The 16,286-nt window shown below is 38.0% G+C and overlaps 11 protein-coding genes across 11 annotated transcripts; 4 read left to right on the plus strand and 7 right to left on the minus strand.

The window, feature by feature from the left end:
- Positions 1–140: 140 nt before the first annotated feature.
- On the plus strand, positions 141–925 carry BRETT_001083 (uncharacterized protein; the record flags this gene model as incomplete). Its single annotated transcript, XM_041279640.1, has 2 exons — positions 141–681; positions 717–925. 2 exons carry the CDS (start codon positions 141–143, stop codon positions 923–925), a joined length of 750 nt encoding a protein of 249 aa, XP_041137854.1.
- A 30-nt stretch (positions 926–955) lies between these two features.
- On the minus strand, positions 956–2,479 carry BRETT_001084 (uncharacterized protein; the record flags this gene model as incomplete). Its single annotated transcript, XM_041279641.1, has 1 exon — positions 956–2,479. One exon carries the CDS (start codon positions 2,477–2,479, stop codon positions 956–958), a length of 1,524 nt encoding a protein of 507 aa, XP_041137855.1.
- Positions 2,480–2,990: 511 nt separating this feature from the next.
- Positions 2,991–3,974, plus strand: BRETT_001085 (uncharacterized protein; the record flags this gene model as incomplete). Its single annotated transcript, XM_041279642.1, has 1 exon — positions 2,991–3,974. One exon carries the CDS (start codon positions 2,991–2,993, stop codon positions 3,972–3,974), a length of 984 nt encoding a protein of 327 aa, XP_041137856.1.
- A 77-nt stretch (positions 3,975–4,051) lies between these two features.
- On the minus strand, positions 4,052–5,899 carry BRETT_001086 (uncharacterized protein; the record flags this gene model as incomplete). Its single annotated transcript, XM_041279643.1, has 1 exon — positions 4,052–5,899. The coding sequence occupies one exon, from the start codon at positions 5,897–5,899 to the stop codon at positions 4,052–4,054; it is 1,848 nt and encodes a 615-aa protein (XP_041137857.1).
- A 204-nt stretch (positions 5,900–6,103) lies between these two features.
- BRETT_001087 (uncharacterized protein) lies at positions 6,104–7,144 on the minus strand (the record flags this gene model as incomplete). Its single annotated transcript, XM_041279644.1, has 1 exon — positions 6,104–7,144. The coding sequence occupies one exon, from the start codon at positions 7,142–7,144 to the stop codon at positions 6,104–6,106; it is 1,041 nt and encodes a 346-aa protein (XP_041137858.1).
- Positions 7,145–7,339: 195 nt separating this feature from the next.
- BRETT_001088 (uncharacterized protein) lies at positions 7,340–8,035 on the minus strand (the record flags this gene model as incomplete). The annotated part of the gene is made up of 1 exon (XM_041279645.1): positions 7,340–8,035. One exon carries the CDS (start codon positions 8,033–8,035, stop codon positions 7,340–7,342), a length of 696 nt encoding a protein of 231 aa, XP_041137859.1.
- A 422-nt stretch (positions 8,036–8,457) lies between these two features.
- On the plus strand, positions 8,458–9,675 carry BRETT_001089 (uncharacterized protein; the record flags this gene model as incomplete). The annotated part of the gene is made up of 1 exon (XM_041279646.1): positions 8,458–9,675. The coding sequence occupies one exon, from the start codon at positions 8,458–8,460 to the stop codon at positions 9,673–9,675; it is 1,218 nt and encodes a 405-aa protein (XP_041137860.1).
- Positions 9,676–9,758: 83 nt separating this feature from the next.
- SPE3 (putrescine aminopropyltransferase) lies at positions 9,759–10,640 on the minus strand (the record flags this gene model as incomplete). The annotated part of the gene is made up of 1 exon (XM_041279647.1): positions 9,759–10,640. One exon carries the CDS (start codon positions 10,638–10,640, stop codon positions 9,759–9,761), a length of 882 nt encoding a protein of 293 aa, XP_041137861.1.
- A 757-nt stretch (positions 10,641–11,397) lies between these two features.
- BRETT_001091 (uncharacterized protein) lies at positions 11,398–12,042 on the minus strand (the record flags this gene model as incomplete). The annotated part of the gene is made up of 1 exon (XM_041279648.1): positions 11,398–12,042. The coding sequence occupies one exon, from the start codon at positions 12,040–12,042 to the stop codon at positions 11,398–11,400; it is 645 nt and encodes a 214-aa protein (XP_041137862.1).
- Positions 12,043–12,474: 432 nt separating this feature from the next.
- Positions 12,475–12,771, plus strand: BRETT_001092 (uncharacterized protein; the record flags this gene model as incomplete). The annotated part of the gene is made up of 1 exon (XM_041279649.1): positions 12,475–12,771. One exon carries the CDS (start codon positions 12,475–12,477, stop codon positions 12,769–12,771), a length of 297 nt encoding a protein of 98 aa, XP_041137863.1.
- A 192-nt stretch (positions 12,772–12,963) lies between these two features.
- On the minus strand, positions 12,964–15,426 carry BRETT_001093 (uncharacterized protein; the record flags this gene model as incomplete). The annotated part of the gene is made up of 1 exon (XM_041279650.1): positions 12,964–15,426. The coding sequence occupies one exon, from the start codon at positions 15,424–15,426 to the stop codon at positions 12,964–12,966; it is 2,463 nt and encodes an 820-aa protein (XP_041137864.1).
- Positions 15,427–16,286: the final 860 nt, after the last annotated feature.

Here is a 16,286-nt window from a genome sequence, read left to right on the forward strand (position 1 = left end):
AAAAGAAAAATAATAGGAAAGGAGGAAAAATGGTTTAACTAATATTCAAAGAGAACTGTACTTCTTTTTAGGCATTCTAAAGAATTAGATTTATTCACCAGCAAGATCATCAATACAATTATACATTCATTTATTCAAAAATGGTGTCAAATATTCCCGAGCTTTTGCTTGATCCATACATAAAGCTATGGGTCCTCCTTCCTATATCAGTTGTTATGGTCTTAGTTGGTGTACTTAGGACGTATATTTCGATGACATTAGATCCTTCACCAAAAATTGAAGATCATAAGTTGTTAAGAGAACAGCAGCATATACGAAGGCTTGCCAATTATTGCAATAATGACTCTGTATTTCGGAATAAAATGGAATATGATGCGAAAGTTCGGTACTTTGTCGATGAATACTCCGGGACTAAATATTTAAGAAAGCTTCCACCTAAAGATCCAAACGAACAGCCAAATCCTCTTACCGACTCAAGTTCCAATGACTTCATGATGCAATCCGTGAAATCGAGTCTTGCTAATTGGGTTCCACAAAGTATTATTCTGTGGTGGGTCAACTTCTTCTTTAAGGGCTACGTTATCATGAGATTACCATTTGCAGTCACTTCTAACTTTAAGCCGATGCTTCAAACTTCCATCGATACTACAGATTTGGACGCTTCGTATGTCTCGTCAATTAGTTGGTATTTGTTAATTTATTGGGTCTCAAGTCAGTTTATTCCCTAATTTTCAATGATGCCAGTATGGTTAATAAGTTAATGACTCAGCAGCAGCAGCAGCCTATACAGCCACAACTTGCAGGTGCAGGGCCCTCAGCTCAGCAGCTTTTCCAAAATAGAATAGAAAGCCTCAAGATTGCTCGGTTCAATAGTTGCCTTGATCGCACAGAACAACGTCTTCTACATTATTATGAGAGCAAATAACTGGAATATGTTGTATTAGCTTTAACACTTTTACGATTTGGAATATATCATGTCTAAGTATGCTTTGATATCTTGAGGTGATTGTCCTGGGAGACTATTATTTTTCTTTCGTTTTAATGCAGACTTGAGTAATTCTGCTATTTCGCAAATTTCATTTGGAGTCATCTTTTTTTTATCATACCACAAATTGGTGGCAGCAGGTGATCCAAAACTTGCATAAAGCTTGGCAATTTGATATTTCACCTCGGAGGTAAAGTTTGATCTAGGTATACCAAGTTTTTTTATAAACGATGTCAAATGAATAGACTTTGTTATGTCATCATCCACCCCTTTTGTAAGAGAAGCAGCATATCTGCTTATAAACTGATCGGCACAAGCGCTGATCGAAGACACGTGATGTGCGCATGTATTTAAAAATGTTATAAACCAATCAATTTCGGAGTCGTCGATCCATTCAAGAATAATATTTACAAGTTCGCTGTTTAGAATCTCCGACTGTCTCATGATTGGAGCAATTGACCGTGTGTATGCATTAAAAAATAACTTTTTGTTCTGCCATGTAGACTTCAATGCTTTTGCAATTGAGGATACTAAAGCAACGTATCTATTAGTAAGTTCCCTTTGTGGAACCATCTTGTCGACATCTTTCAAAGATTCAACTATATCAGAAGCTTCCTGAAACTTCCCTGACTTAATAAACGAGTCGAGAAGACGCAGTTTTAGCTCTGGTGATGCACACTCTATAAAAGACTGACCGTTATCGTCGCCATCATCAAATGATTTAATTGTTTTCTGAACTAAAAGTAACTGCTTATAGTACAATAGTAAGCTGACTACTTTTTCGATGTCCACCCTCTCAAGTAATTCGAACCGCTCCACTGAATATGATGTAATGGCAGTGAAAGCATTACTAGGTTCGGAAAGTTCTGATGCCGTGTTAAGTAATGCAATAATTCTATGAATCAAAGAAAATTTGGTAAGTTGACTCTCGTACTTTTCAAAGATGGCATTAATCTCGGATGAATCTCCAGCAACATTTCCTAGCTCACATGCAATACTGTCTAATATATCCGGTGGTAACTTTATTTGTGTTTGTGCAGCAGCTGTGAACTTTAGTTCTGTTAATTTAACTTTGGAAGTACTGTTGTAATTCATCATCATTTCAATAAGCCCACCGTTATTGAGTCGATTGAGTTTATTGCGCCCACTCTTTACGTTAATGTAATCTCTGTACTTGTCTAGTTTAGAACTGTCTTGTGTGCTCAAGGCGGCTTCTAAATAATCTCCATAACCAAACTGTATGAAAGGTGTTTTGTAAGCCCTCGGTTGATTTATTTGCTTTTCCGGAAGACTTCGGTTGGGTATCTTCACTTTTCGTGAAGCTTGTTCTTCTGTATTTTCTAATCTACTTATGTACTCTTTCACTCTCCCCTTACCTCCGCCGACCATATTTGCAAAGGAACATTTCGAAACCGAAATTTCATCACTTATGTGATAGCGAGAACCAAAGTTCAACATCAATCTTCGACTTCTGACACCTCCCCATACAAACATTTGTATATAATTTTGCACAAATTTATCTAGCAGGATTCTGTGGTGAAAATTTGCAAATGAAATATGCAACGAATAAATTGTAAAAATATGATTTGTTGACAAAATAGTCCAACCAGTCGGTGTCTCATGGCAGCATTATCTACCATGTGCTTATTGTATCCTGATCCGCTTAATTTTTTTTTTTTCACTGTTAGTACTGTTTATTAATTCTTTTTACTTCTTTTTTTTGGACAGGCTCGCTCGCAGATTGCTCGTCTATTTGCTGAATAAAGCGTTTCTGCATTCCAAGTATTTTAGCAGCACAGAATAGGAGGCTGTCAACTTTGTGCCGTTTAAAGGTTCCTATCTTAAACGAAAATTTCATATATTGGCATTTATTACCATTCGTACATTCATTCTACTTCAAAAGGGGGATTGTGATTTTTCTGCATCATCTTGCTGTCTCATTACCTTGACAATTTAGCATTTTGATATTCCTCTGCTTTCATTGAGGTATCATTGTTAAATCAATATGTCGAAGAATAGATCTCTCCTTTCAAGGATATTATTAAAGCCTGTATTCTCATTCTTTTTTTGGATTTTCTTGTCTTCCATAGTACCGGTTTTCCTAGAAACTGATTTTCCTCTTGGAAATAAGCCGCAGTATGATCAGGACAGATACTTAACCAGTACGTCATTGTACCGTCTAAATTCAGAGAGCGTTCTTTCTTCTGGATTAGTCAATTCAGATATAGTAATTGTGACTGCACATCCCGATGATGAATCGATGTTTTTTACTCCAAGCATCATAGAGCTTGCTAAAAGAAACTACAATAATACGTTGCATCTATTATGTTTGTCCAACGGCAATTACGATGGTCTTGGAAGTGTCAGACAGCAAGAAATCGTGAAAGCAGCCAGTTTCCTTCAAATAGATGATGTAAAGGTTTTAGACTTTGAGGACGATATTCACAAGAAATGGAACAAGAATGATATTTCAAATACTCTTACTGAAGAACTGGAGCATATGGATTTGAAAACACATAGAATCAGATTGTTGACATTTGATGATCGTGGAGTTTCGGGCCATCCTAATCATTTCTCTCTTTTTTACGGATGTAAACAGTTTATTAAAGATTACACCAGTAATCATGAGGGAAGATATGCCTCGGTCAGAATGTTCGCTTTGAAGTCATGGAGTTTACCTGAGAAATATTCATCTTTTCTCTGGGTGAATATTCAGTTGATTTACAAGTATTTGGTTCAACTTGGAATAACTAGAAGGATTGAAATTTTGGTAAACCATTTTACAAATAAAAATGTAATTGCATTGCCCGAAAGTTTAAGTGGTATGAAACATAGCTTCATCATTTACAACAACTTTAATTCCTGGTTCGTGAGTCTATCAACGATGACGTATGCTCATTATTCTCAGATTGTCTGGTTTCGGTGGTTCTGGATCTTCCTAAGTAAATATATGAACTGCAATGAACTAGTGTTGGTTGCGAATGTTTAAGAATTCAAAGCACACGTATATATAAATACAAATATAAATAAGGTCTATAGTTAAGTGTATATGTTCGTAATGGCTAATTACCACAACCCAAGCATTTCATCATCATCGTCATCAACACGTTGCTGCTTTCTAATCGAAACTTCTTTTCCTAATCTATTAAGGTATCTCCTTTGATATTGTTTTAACTTCTGGAGTAAGATTTCCTTCATATTTTCATTAACCGAAAATGTCTTTATAAGTTGCTCGGCTTGATAGAATTCCCGATTTTGAGAGAGTCGTATTCGACATTTGTTTAAATGTGACATCAAAAGGTCTTCCGTATACGTTGCTTCTGCGGTGGTAGCATTAGATTTTAAACTTAATGCATTTTGATATAACACTGGCACGTTATCTAAAAGCGTTTGAAGAGATGCAAACGAAAGACAAAGCTTGAACATCTTTTTTGTTTTCGAAACTGATTTGCATTGTTTCCATATTGTATCAAAAATCGACTGCCCTAACGGCATTACTGCCCCTTCATATTCATCACGTGATACATTATTTCTCCACAATCCCGTTTGCAAATCTCTAAAAACATTCTTGGATAATAAACCAACACACTCTAAAACTGTTTCCAAGTATACCTGCGATCTCGAAAAGTCCAAGTTGTAGAATTCGATGAATTTATTACAGGTTGAGATTGCCCTGGTTATTTGTGAGTTGTATGCATACGCTAACATTATACAACGTAACAACTTAAATGTCGGAAATAGCTCAGAATCATTATGAAGCAGAGCACCAGGCTTCGGCTTTTCATCTGTGGGATCTATCTTCCACATATACTCAATAAATTCTTCAAGCATGTTCGTATTTCCGAACTTTCCTATGGACAATATTATTGACTGGCAAAGATCCGTATTTGGAATCAAATTATCTTTTTTCAAATCCAACATTATCGTTCGCATATCAGGTTGACCATTAATTATTTTGCAGTAAGGATAGTGATAATCTTCGGGTATTTTTTGGGCTCGATTTTTATTCAGCTTGTAACGCTGAAGTTGCCATGTCTGCTCTTCAGAATTGCATAACAATTGAAGTTTTGTGGACCATAGATATCTGGTGAGATGTGCCTGCCTATTTTGGAGAATTTTGGTTTCCAAATCGGCAAGAATGTTTATAGCATCAAAATATCTTAAGTTCTTCATGAAAAAGCGAACAATCAAGTCATAATCATAAATTGTAAGAGATGTATGCTGCATAAATGCTAAGATAATTCTTTTCACTCTAAAAAATGATTGGCCTTTAAGCTTCAAAAGGCTGTACATATCAAAATCGTTTGTTAGCCTCGAGTAATTACTTTGCTCTATGGTAAAACTTTTAACAATATTGAGCTGATAGCCCGTTAATCTCTTGATAATCAATGATATATCTGAAGGGTCCAATTCTTTTGAAATTGTAGGAATTGCATCAACGTAATATTTCATTAAATTGTAGATCACATTATCGTCAGGATTTTGTAATGCCGCTCTAAGCTGTCCAACAATGTTTTTGTACGATATTTCGGGATGGTGCTTTATTTTGTAATATGTAACAGGCCTACGTTTAGTTGAACGTGCTATATCCCTTAAGGTTGTTGTATTTTCAAGTTGGGTTTTTGATAGAGTTGTGGATGTATGAGAAAGTAAGGATGATAATGTAATACCAGAAAACTTGAATGAATTTTCATTCAGGTGTGCAGTTTTAATGTCACTGTTAGCCGCAAATTTCTGAAATCCATTTGATTTCAAGTAATCTCCAAATTTTTCCAACTCCTCATAGCTTAAACCTTCCGACATCTCCTCATGAGGCGGATGTGTGCGAAGTGAGCTCGTTGCGAATTTTCGACTAGCAAATTTATGAATAGTCACAAATCTCCAGCATAATACTCCTCCATTATGAATGTTCATGTCTTCAAGTCAATATCAACAAGCAGGAACTCCAGTTATATCAAATAATAAACTTAGGTGACTAAGAGAATAAGAACGCATGCATACCTTATGTGCACGTTAGAACTACAAATTTTAGTGCGATACTTTTTTTAATTTTTCAGCAAAAATCAGGTTCGCTAAAATGGTGATGATATAATATAGTTCAGAGTAAGAAAGATCTAATTAAAAGTTATCAATTGTAGTCCCAAGCCCTTTTCGTTTCGCTTCAGTAAGGACCTTTGAGCCAACAAATATATCCATAACACAAAGGCCAACAAGTTTGCAAATTATAACTCTCTGGGACTTCATGTAATTCAATTGGTCCAAAGCTTTTTTAGGAGTAGGATGAATCAACAAGGAACCAAGCTCGATAAGCGAGTCCTTGGAGATGTTATTTTGTTGAAATTCCCCGGCTTCTCTTAGGCAATCGTTTATTGAATCAACAATAATTTTTCCTCCCTTTGAAATGCATTGATTTATTAACGTCTCTCCGTCGATTTCAATCATTTCCGGCTTATAAGAACCGATTGCCCCAATAAAAATCTTGCTTCTTCTATCCTGATCTATATTACGTTTGACTACAACAGGTGAGGACGTAGGGACACATGAAAAAATCACACTGGTATTTTTATAGGCTTCCGTAATGTGGATTTCGTCATCCATAGATACTATTTCAAATAAAATATCCGAAAACTTGGCCTTGAGAATCGTTACTAGGGCATCAGCATTCTTTGTTGTTCTATTAATTATCACCACCTTGTCAAAAAAGCCCGGATAAAGTGTAAGAGCTAGCCTTAAATGCCATTCTGCTTGTGGGCCAGAACCGTAAACAATCAGATTCCCTCCTATGAACGATTTCTGATCACCTGGAACGAACACCTTTGCAAGTGCTAAAGTGGTCGAAAGTGCGGTACGAAATGCAGTTAGTGTGGCTGCATTCAATATGCCTATTGGCGATCCATCATGTTTATCCAATATAGTTGTCAGACCACGGAAGCCCGAATGCGAACCAGTAAGTGCCTTCATACCTACCTGAGAGCCGGAACTACCCATGAAAAGGTGAGTAGCATATTTTGTTGTTGTCACAATCCTCGAAGGTATTATGTTATTGTCCTGGTAGTATTCGATCAAGCCTCTGGATAACGTATTTTGGTACTCTTTGATATCATCTAATGTAAGGTTTTCTAGTATTTGGCGGACTTCGGCATCCTTAAGAACTATCATGGTCAAATTCCTGGGAAATCATAAAATCATTCGAGACTGTAACAAGAAATAGATTACTTGACGGTCTCATGTTTTTAGATCATTTATTTCGGATAGGCAGACAACTACAAAAAAACTAAAAAAAATAAAAAGGATTTATACATATGCTGGTTCTGATATATATATAGGGTAAATATGGCTATTTTATTATCGTTATCATAAGTAGGCGGCTGAAGAATATTTGATCATTATATAATACGGCGGCTTTTCCACGGTTTTGTCCTTTAACTTCTTATCTCTTGGAGACATTTTCGAAAATTTATATCCTTGAGCTTGATAGAATTTCAACGCACCTAGGTTATCAGAAAAGACAGTTAACGAAATTCCATCCAATGGGTAGAATCGGGACAGATATCGCCTATTCATATTAATTTTATCAGGTAAGGTAGAAAGGTGTTTCATGGCCTGGGAACCGATTTTGTTATTTTGGTAGGCTTTATCAAGTTGGATCTCATAGAGATATAAAACAGAAAGGTCTCCATCTACAAGGATTCGCATAGATAAGAACCCTGCTAACTTAGAGCTAACTTCTGTGCTGTTATCTTTAAGTAAAATGTAAATTAATCCGGAATCCTTCATCTCTTTGATTTTATCCATTTTCCAGGTTGGTCCATGAAGCCTTGCATATATGGCGCCCAAATTATGATCAATTAGATCAAGGCACGCATTTAATTCATTAGTCGAGATCGAACCAACATCAATAATGTTGGTTTTAATCTTGAGCTCATGATTCCGGGCCTCGATGTACCTCGGAAACTCTGCTTTGAGTTCCGCTTTTAGGTACGTACTTTGCTCTCTTTCAAGACTTTTAATTGTAGCACTGTCCTGATATGTATCAAGCATAGTCGACATTTGATATGCTTTAAACAATACAATTTACGGTCTTAGCTGAAAGCTGCTTTTTATGACTAATAGACAGTCAAGTACAGCCTCTATCGTCATTAACTGGACGCTTAATTTTTGTAGTAAGTAATTTTTCAGTCGAGGAGGGATCTTAACGCACAGAAATAATAACCGCCATCGGAACGACGACCTGAAAAATAAAGAGATCGGCTTTTTTTTTTTGTTTGTTCCTATCCATGGTTCAGAGGGAGCAGCGAAATTGGGTACTCGAAACCAAAAAAAGAGTCATCAAATAGTATTACTGTTATCAATCACCCAAGATGTAATATAAAAACTCAACCTCAGTATCTTTCTTGTGTTTTTGTCTTTTGGAGCAATTAAAATTGTGTTCAAGCTAGGAACTTTGAGTAGCAGTATTGAAAGCAGGAAATATGGTTTTCAGCATTGAGAAAATCGTCAGACCTAAGATCTTGACTTTGGAGCCTTACAGGTGTGCCAGGGATGATTTCCAGGAAGGTATTTTACTAGATGCTAATGAAAATACATATGGACCAACTATTCAGGGGCTTTCAGAAGAAGAGGAGAAGTTAGATTTGAATAGATATCCTGATCCTCACCAAATCTTATTGAAAAAGCAGATTTGTGCGTACCGGAATTCAGAAGCGCAAAAACCTGAAAGTGTGATAAAGCTCCCAACGGATGAGAAGGGTGCCCCAATAAAGCTCAGTCCAGTGAATCTTTGTTTAGGTGTTGGATCTGATGAAAGCATCGACTCAATTATTCGTGCTTGTGTTAAACCGGGGAAGGAAAAGGTACTATTGTGTCCGCCTACATACGGTATGTACGGCATTTGCTGCACAGTTAATGACGCTGAAATTGTCGAGGTTCCTTTGAATCTTGAGAACTTCCAGATTCAACCAGACAAAATCATTGAGCAAATAAAATCCGATTCCAGTATCAAACTGATCTATATTACTTCGCCAGGTAATCCAACTGCCACCCTTATCAAGCAGGATTTGATTTTGGATGTGTTGAGTGAAATTGAAAAGTTGTCATGGGATGGCTTCTTAATTGTGGATGAGGCATACGTGGATTTTTCACCTGTGGGATCATCCATCTGCCCCTTGGTCAATAAGCATCCAAACTTAGTTGTGATGCAGACATTCTCTAAGGCATTCGGTTTGGCTGGTATCAGATTAGGTATTTGCTATTCAACCCCATCTCTCTCGGCTTTGTTGAATGCAATGAAGTATCCTTATAATGTCAACAATATCACAAGTAGCATGGCATTGAGGGCAACTAAAAAGGAGTCCTTGATGAATATGAAGAAAACAGCGGCTGTTATTATTAACGAGCGTGCTATTGTACTAGAAAAAATATTGAAAATCAAGGGTGTGGGAAGAAATCGTGGTGGCTCAGATTCCAACTTCATTCTTATTGAGATCCTAAACAAGGATGGTGTGCCTGATAACAAGATTGCACATGAGGTTTATTCCAAGCTAGCAACTGATAGGCAAGTTGTGGTCAGGTTTAGGGGTAACGAATTGGGCTGCAAAGGATGCCTTAGAATTACTATAGGTACACCGGAAGAGAATAAAAAGTTACTTGAGCAGTTTGAGGACGTGCTTTCACACGCTTTGGAGGACTAATTTATGTTAAAACTTATAAGAAAAATGAAAGTATACATCTATATCTCCCCTTGTCTCAGTCATAAAAGTTTCATCCTGCCGTATTATTCTAATGCATTTCTTGCAAATGTTGGAAGAACGAAAGACGCCTCGTGGATTTCCTGGTTGTAGTATTTGTACAACTTTGTCTCCTTTTCTGGATCAACGGATCTCAATGGTCTCTTCAAGTTTGCACTTGGATTTTTGGAGCAAACCATAAATCCAATTTGGCCAGATGGGTATGTCGGAATTGTGCAGTAAGCGTAATCAACCGTTGGGAAAACTTTCCTGCAATCATCAACAACCTTCTTGATGAGTGGCATGTGCAACCATATGCATTCGCCCTGTGTTGTCATAACACCCTTTTCTGTCAAGGCGCCACTCAAAAGTTTGAAGTATGGTTCCTGGAAAAGGGATTCGGCTGGTCCTTCTGGATCCGAAGAATCAGTAATGATAACATCAAAGGTATTCCGGTATTTTTTCAAGAATTCAAATCCATCACCAATATGGACATGAACCTTGGGGTCATCGTATGATTTAGATAATCCAGGGAGATATTTTTTCGAGGCTTTAATCACAGCATCGTCAATATCGCAAAGATGTGCCTCTTCAACCGTCTCATGCTTAAGAATTTCCCTCAAAACTCCTCCATCACCGCCACCAATAACCAAAACCTTTTTTGGATTTGGATGAGAGTTCATAGCTAAATGAGTGATCATTTCCTGATAGGCAAACTCGTCCCTCTCGGTCACCTGAATTACACCATCTAAAACAAGAACATTTCCATAGTCTGTAGACTTGAACACAAGAACATCTTGATATTTGGACTTTTCGACATGAAGAATTTGATCAACTTTCAAATTCATGGCCTGTCCTGGCCACATAGTATTTGAGACCTCGGAAAACCAGCCGTTTTTAATTGTAGGGTGAGAAAGAGTGTTTGTCATTATCACTTATATATGTTATTCTTTTTCCGTATGATCAAGTCAAAGATTTTTTGAAATAAATAAAGCATGTCTTTCTCTTAGTTAGTTTATTAAGGAGTCAGAAAAGAGGGGAATAGAGAAATTTTCACTTGAAGATTATCGGAATCATTCGTATCTCTTTTTTTTTTCCCTCTCCGTTTCTTTTCTGTCAAGCTTTTTATTGGTTCACGTGTGTCCCCTAATCATAGAATCACATTTGAATTCATAGTACAATATTCTATAAACCTATGTGTTTTTTATTAGGAAAATTAAACAGCATTATCGACTTGGAGCATGCGAACGTGTATATCACAAGTCCTGGAACTTCAGGATTCCCTTAAACGGGTAATTATATTTAATTTGACTAATTCAGCTGCAAAAACTTTACCGGAATTACTGTTTTCAACAATTATAGGTAGCACCGCGGATAAATTTTATTTAATTTTTTTTTTCTCAGTTCTCGTTACAACTATTTGTGTTGTTGGACATTATGATAAATAACTGAAACAAGAAAAGAATTGCGCCTGTTTCGTACTACTAGTAGGTTAACAAACGAGATGGTATATAATCAGGTTTTCAACCTGATATAAAATGTAAATAACCTAATATATAATCCTAAATATTAGGTCGTTGTAAAAACATAGCCAGTATAGATTATTCATCATTTATATCTAAGCTCTATCTTTTGAGGATTTTCTAAACATTAAAAAAAAACTATTTACTAAAAACTAAAATATGCTCATAAACCCAATGTTTTATATAGTTTCATACCTTCAGCAACATTTTGAACCCTTGCATCAATTCTAAAGCCACTTTGCTCCAGATCAACCAGAGTTTCATAAAACCTATCAAGAGGCACCTGGAAAGTTTCAATGAACTCATTCTCCTCTAAGTGGGTGACTGGGTGGATATTTTCATCCAATGACATATCCACTTCTACTGTGATAATCACAGTGTTCGTATTAGTAAACCCTGGATCGTTGAAAATCTTTGGAGAAACTGATTTAATGGTAGCAATCAAACCCGTTTCCTCTTTCAATTCTCTTAATGCACATTGCTCAACAGTTTCGTTTGGATCCAAAAGTCCAGCAGGCATCTCAATGCATACTCCTTCCACAGGTGGTCTGAACTGTTTCTGAAGAATGATGTGTGGAATTTCTCCCGCTTTGTGTGGCTTTGTAATTGCAAGAATACCAACGCCATCAATATCTTTTCCCTTTGGTCTTGTTGTACGTGCAGCCATCTCCCAATCCCGTGCCTTACCATCGGCACCAATATAATCCAACTTACTAAGAGATATAAACTTAGAATTGGTGTTGTCTAAAGGTGTAGTTTTGATAACCTTTGCTCTTGAAAGATCAACTGCTTTTTTAATTGTCGACATTTGTTTAACTAGAGGTCTTAGCCTTCTGAACATTCAATGATAATTCTAGGATATACGTGAAACTGTATAATTTCTCACTTTACAATCAAGTATGGTGCGAATGCTATAGTGTGATTAGAGTAGAAAATAAGTATAGGGACTGCCAAGAACGTGCCATTTTTTTTTTCTTGTACTGCAGATCTTAGTCTGCCAAAGTTTGATTCTTCGGAGATGTCTATTTTTTTTTTTTTTTTTTTTTTTTGCTGGCTGTTGTGCTTCCTTTCATACGCAAAAAAAAGCAGATAGAGCACTTGATATACTTTAATGCTAAACCTCCATCAGTGTGCGTTCGACATACAATATAACACACATTAACGGATAGATAATCAGATTCCTTGGGGAAGGGGCACTGTCAGTTGATACTTTTATAAAGCCGCACGAAAAAAATCCACAATGACAGAACAAAGTACAGACGACCTTAGACTAAGAATACAACAGGAACTTGTTGCAAGTGGAAAATATCAAGAAATATTCAACCTGCTAAAAATCGAGCTTGCAAACTCTGGGTGGTTTGACGAGTTTCGTGAACTTACAAACGAAACGGTTAGTAAACAGGGTGAAAAGGGCTCGTTGAAACTTGGCGATGTTATAGATCAACTGGAAGGAAAGGGGTTTCAGATGGTGCCAGATGAAGTTAAGGTGAAGATTCTTCGGAAGATTAAAGAGTTTCTCGACAACGTGGTAGAGTAATCTACGGTCGAATTCGAAAAGCTTGTATTACTTAAGCAGGGCATTCCTAAGCATGTGTACATAAAGAACTTTGATATTATAGCCATATTAATTAAGTAGTCAATAATAAACAAACAAGGCCATTATAAACGAACAGAATACTAAATTACAGAAGGATAACAATAAAAAGCAAAAAAAAAATAGGCATACACTTTAATCATCGTAATCTTCATCCTCATCAACTTTCCGCACAGGTTCTTCAACCGGAGAGTCATTTTTAACTTCATCCTTCTTGGAGTCTGCATTCGAATCCTTTGGAGCTGTTTCATTCTCTGTCTTGGCTGCATCAGACCCAGTGATACTTTCACCTTTTATCTCTGCAATCTCTTCCTTGTCCATTGGTTTCAAGCTAATGGTAGGTTTAGGCTCCTCTTTATCTGCAATCTGAACCTTTGTTTTCTCCTCAGAAGTCGAAGCATCAACTTGAGAAGGAGCAGTAGTTTCACTTTTGGTGTGCACAAGACCGTTATTACCCGATTCACTTCCAGATGGAGTCACTTTTGGAGGAGTTGGGGCACTTGCAGCAGGCTGATCCTGTACAGAGGGTTTATTCTCAGAGCTGTTCTCCTGTGTGGTGTTGAAATTCGACACAACAGTTGTGTTTGCGTGACCAGGAGAAGGTATCGTACTTTGCTCTGTTTTCTGCCTCTTAATCTCCTCCGGCTCTACAGGCTTTGGATTTTCAAGAGAATGCTTCTTGGAGGAAGAGTCCTCCTCCTTATTCAAAGTTGGAGCCGTTGAAGTAATAGGAGGTAGGCTCACGTGAGAATTACCAGCCGAATCTCCATCCAGCTGTTGCACGGGAGGAAGTTTTGTGTTCGAAGAGCCATTTTCTTCAGGATGGAATTCCTGATTCTGTTTCCTGTTTTCACTGTTCATCGGCTGGAGCTGGGTGGACTTGGACTGATCACCAGTCTGCTCAGAATAATTCAGCGAAGCACTAACTTGCCTGTGATTTGTCTGCAGCTGAGGGGGTGGTGGAGGAGGAGGCTCCATTCCATGATCAACTGGTTGTAGAAGCTGACCATTTTCGCGACCATCACTTTGGTGCTGCTTAATGGAAGACTGTTGTGGAACCTGCGGAATTGGAAGTGGAACACGAGAGGTAGCATTTTGAGGAAGCTGTTGTGCAACCGGTGCCTGTAATTGTGGAGCTCTGACTGGCTGTCCCTGAGGTTGAGCCTGGAACTGCGTTTGCATTTGTGGCTGCTGAGGAGTCATGACCTGAACTGGTTGCTGAGCAGCTTGAGGAAGAGGTGGAGGTGGTAGAGAGCCACCTTCCTTTTGGTATTTGGTAAGCTGAAGAAGTCTTTCCTGAATGTTTGGATTGCTTGGGTCCAATGATGCTGCCCTGTGATATGCATCCAAGGCATCGCCAATCTGGTTGTTGCAAGTCTCGTACAATGTTCCCAAATCATACCAGACCTCCGAAAGATAAGGATTAAGTCTGATTGCCCTGGTGTAAGCATCCAAGGCATCCTTATACTGCGATATTTTATAGTAGAGCACACCGATCGAACACCAGAAGGTTGGATTTCTCGAGTCAATGTTAACCGCGTGCTGAAATGACTCGTATGCGTTCGGATAGTCCTGCTTTGACATGTACACACGACCCAGATAGTACCAGGAATGTGCATCTGCTTGGTTCAACTCAATTGACTGATGAAGCAATCTTAATGCAACGTCATCATCGTGGAACGGAGCCTCAGGTTGTGAGTATAGACATCCTAACTGCTGCAAGACCTTGGCATGGTTTGGATTTGTTTGCAAAACCCTCTCGTAGGCATCCTTTGCACCTGGGAAGTCTCTCGACTGTTCCAGTACAGAGCCAATCTGAAACCAGACATCCGACTGCGATAATGGCGCCGGAGGCATGGAAAGAATGTAGTTGAAACACTCAAGTGCCTTCTGTAACTTGCCCTGAAGCTTGTATATGATTCCTAGCCTGAAATAGATCTCGTTGGCCTTTTCAAAGTTTGGATCCATCTCCAACACACGAACAAATGCTTCCTCCGCATACTCCAATGAACCATATCTGTCGTACAAGATTCCGATCCCATGCCATAATTTTGGCACGTTCAAGTTTTGAAGATTAAGAAGAGCTTGCTGATATGCTGTGTAAGCACTTTGAAGATCATCTAGCATTAAATAGCAGTGTCCCAAAAGACCCCAGGTCTCTCCATTGTTTTGGTCCAAGGAAAGCGCTCTTCTGTAAAGATCTGCAGCCTCCGCATAAGCATCACGTGTTCTGTACACATTAGCCAATTTTGTCAGTGCCTTTGGATTATTTGGAGTATATCTAAGTGCTGTCGAAAAAGCTTCAACTGCCTTTTCAACGCTTCCAATAGTGTCAGCACACGAACCAATAGCGATCCAAGTTTCTGCATTTTCCTGTGCTAAACGAGCATCTAATGAATTAGGATCCATGCCCTGGTTTTGGGCTTGAACCTGAGCCTGCACTTGGGCCTGCTGGCTTTGTAAAGCTTGGACTTGCACTTGTGCCTGAGCCTGAGCCTGAGCCTGTGCTTGTTGTGCCTGCACTGCCTGCACTTGACGTTGCTGCAAAGCAATGCCTGGGGCACCATTTATAGTCTGTCCTAAAAGTTGTTGATTCATCTGTTAGAAATTATGTCACCGATGTACGCTATTCAATGGAAGTTGGGCAATTACGATAGAGAAAAATAAATCAAAGCTTCCCAAAGAGAAATTTGGTATGTATGGAAGTTCTTTTCAAACGCAAAGACGAAAAAGGAAAAGCGTTAAAATAATATGACCTGGTATGGAAAAGTGCCTTTCGGGTCAGTGGATATATATGAATGTAGAGTCGAAAATAGTCTTGAAGGTTGCGACACAAGAACGATACGATTTGCAAAGGCTAGTACATTATTTATTTGAAAGAAAATGTTAACTATCTGGAGGTAGAAAGTAAGGCGTCAGTCACCTCTGAGAAAACAAAGATCGTTCGTTGCTCGATGGTGAAAAAAAAAAAATATCGGAAGGAACACAAACAAAAAAAAAGAAAAGCCCAATATCCCAAGAACAATAAAAAGTCAAAGAAAAAATAAACATTAGAAATAACTCTTGGAACAGATTCAATAATGAAACTAAATAAACAATCGGCTTTGAAGGAAAAACATAAGGAGCCAAAGAAATTATAATAGAAGGTATATCGTCATCCTCCGGATAAAACAATTAAAGGAAAGGGTCCGAATTATTTAGATAATATATACCTGAGGCGAGGGGGCGGCTTTTAAATGGTAAGTCGGCAGGTCAAGGAAGGGCCTTCTTTTTTGTTAACCTTTTTAATGCCAGATTTTTTTCTTCTCAATCTTATATTTATTTGTCCCACTTTCGGTCAGGGGAGTCTGAGCAGCTTTGGATCCATCCCACTAGCCGGGTCACATCACGTATGCTTTTTTTTTTTAGTGAAGTAAAAAATATAAATAAATTGAAGTATATACGTGAACGGATAAGGA

The sequence above is a fragment of the Brettanomyces bruxellensis genome, chromosome 8 (genome assembly GCF_011074885.1).
Source record: "Brettanomyces bruxellensis chromosome 8, complete sequence".
In the NCBI taxonomy this organism is placed as follows: domain Eukaryota; kingdom Fungi; phylum Ascomycota; class Pichiomycetes; order Pichiales; family Pichiaceae; genus Brettanomyces; species Brettanomyces bruxellensis.